This window comes from Aplysia californica, unplaced genomic scaffold (genome assembly GCF_000002075.1).
Source record: "Aplysia californica isolate F4 #8 unplaced genomic scaffold, AplCal3.0 scaffold00449, whole genome shotgun sequence".
NCBI lineage: Eukaryota > Metazoa > Mollusca > Gastropoda > Aplysiida > Aplysiidae > Aplysia > Aplysia californica.
Window position 1 is genome coordinate 475,207 of NW_004797719.1, and position 1,326 is coordinate 476,532.

The 1,326-nt window shown below is 36.7% G+C and overlaps 1 protein-coding gene across 1 annotated transcript in view; it reads left to right on the forward strand.

Moving 5' to 3' along the window:
* Nucleotides 1-160, forward strand: part of LOC101864411 — a gene marked incomplete at its 3' end in the record, with an annotated part of 3,992 nt that extends 3,832 nt beyond the window's left edge. Inside the window, 1 exon segment of the mRNA XM_005105038.3 lies at nt 81-160. Within this exon segment, the coding sequence (XP_005105095.2) occupies nt 81-160 (80 nt within the window).
* Between the last annotated feature and the right edge of the window lie 1,166 nt (nt 161-1,326).

The following is a 1,326-nucleotide window of genomic DNA, read 5'->3' on the forward strand; positions in this document are numbered from 1 at the left end:
TATCATTATTATTATTAATTTCATTGTCCTTTCCATTATTATTATTATTTTTAACATCATCATTGGTCCTCATCATGCAGTGATTATCCACCACGCCGAGGAGGATCTGGAGAGAGAAGTTGCCATGGCTGGGAGCGACAGCTACAACGTCGGCGTGCAGGTAAATGTGTGACCTATCAAAACATGGAAGACGCAAAATTTTCTGGTCATTCCTACGTCTGAAGAAGTTTAACTTCATTATCCATACGTATTGTCTTATTATATTAAGCTTAACTTCATTATCCATACATATTAACTCATTATATTAAGCTTAACTTCATTATCCATACATATTTTCTCATTATATTAAGCTTAACTTCATTATCCATACATATTTTCTCATTATATTAAGCTTAACTTCATTATCCTTACATATTAAGAGGCGTGCTGACACAATGAGTTACTTCTCAGATTTTAGCCCCATGGAATTAGGTACGTCCAATTGATAGGTTGGGTTTTCACAATTCATTAGTTATATGAAATGATAGAAGACATGTTAAGCTTGAAGAGAATGGTTTTGTTTTTGGGTCTATAAATAGAACCTTTGTGTTGATGTTCGGCGACATCTCCGTACACGGATTGCAAGAAGTACATGCAACTCATTTTGTCAACCCGCCTCACATTTTCTCATTATATTTTCTTATTTTACAGTCTTAAAACATTTTTTAAAAAACATGTACACTATGAAATGTTCAATCTAGCGTTTCTGGTTTGTGTATGCAGTGTGTTCGATGCCTCCCTAAAGAGTTAAAACACGGGATTAATTGATCACTTTTAAGGACAAGAGGGCTTACCCAGATTTCGAGGTTTCCAGAAATCTTGACCTACTCCAAAAGTGGGCATTGCCCTACCTATAGAAAAAGTTTGATTTTATATGTGAGTATATTGTTGTTTGGTTATAGAGAAAACTCTTCCTTGTCTTTCAAAGAAACTGAATAAGGATCCAAAAACTTTACCTTCGATTTTCTCGAAACAACATTTTCCGGGGTAGCCTGCATGTGCCTAAAAGCGACCAATTGACCATTGATCTGATTATACTTACTCACTTTTACTTTTTCGTTCCTATGGTATCCTTGGGATGTCAAGGAAAGGTAAAGGTTTCGGTCCTGTCCTAGGTGTGTAGCGTCTGCTATCGATATGTTATGTTGTTCCAGGACCTTTTTAACTCCATCCTGTCAGGTCATTCTGTTGTTCCACGACCTTTTTAACTCCATCCTGTCAGGTCATTCTGTTGTTCCACGACCTTTTTAACTCCATCCTGTCAGGTCATTCTGTTGTTCCACGACC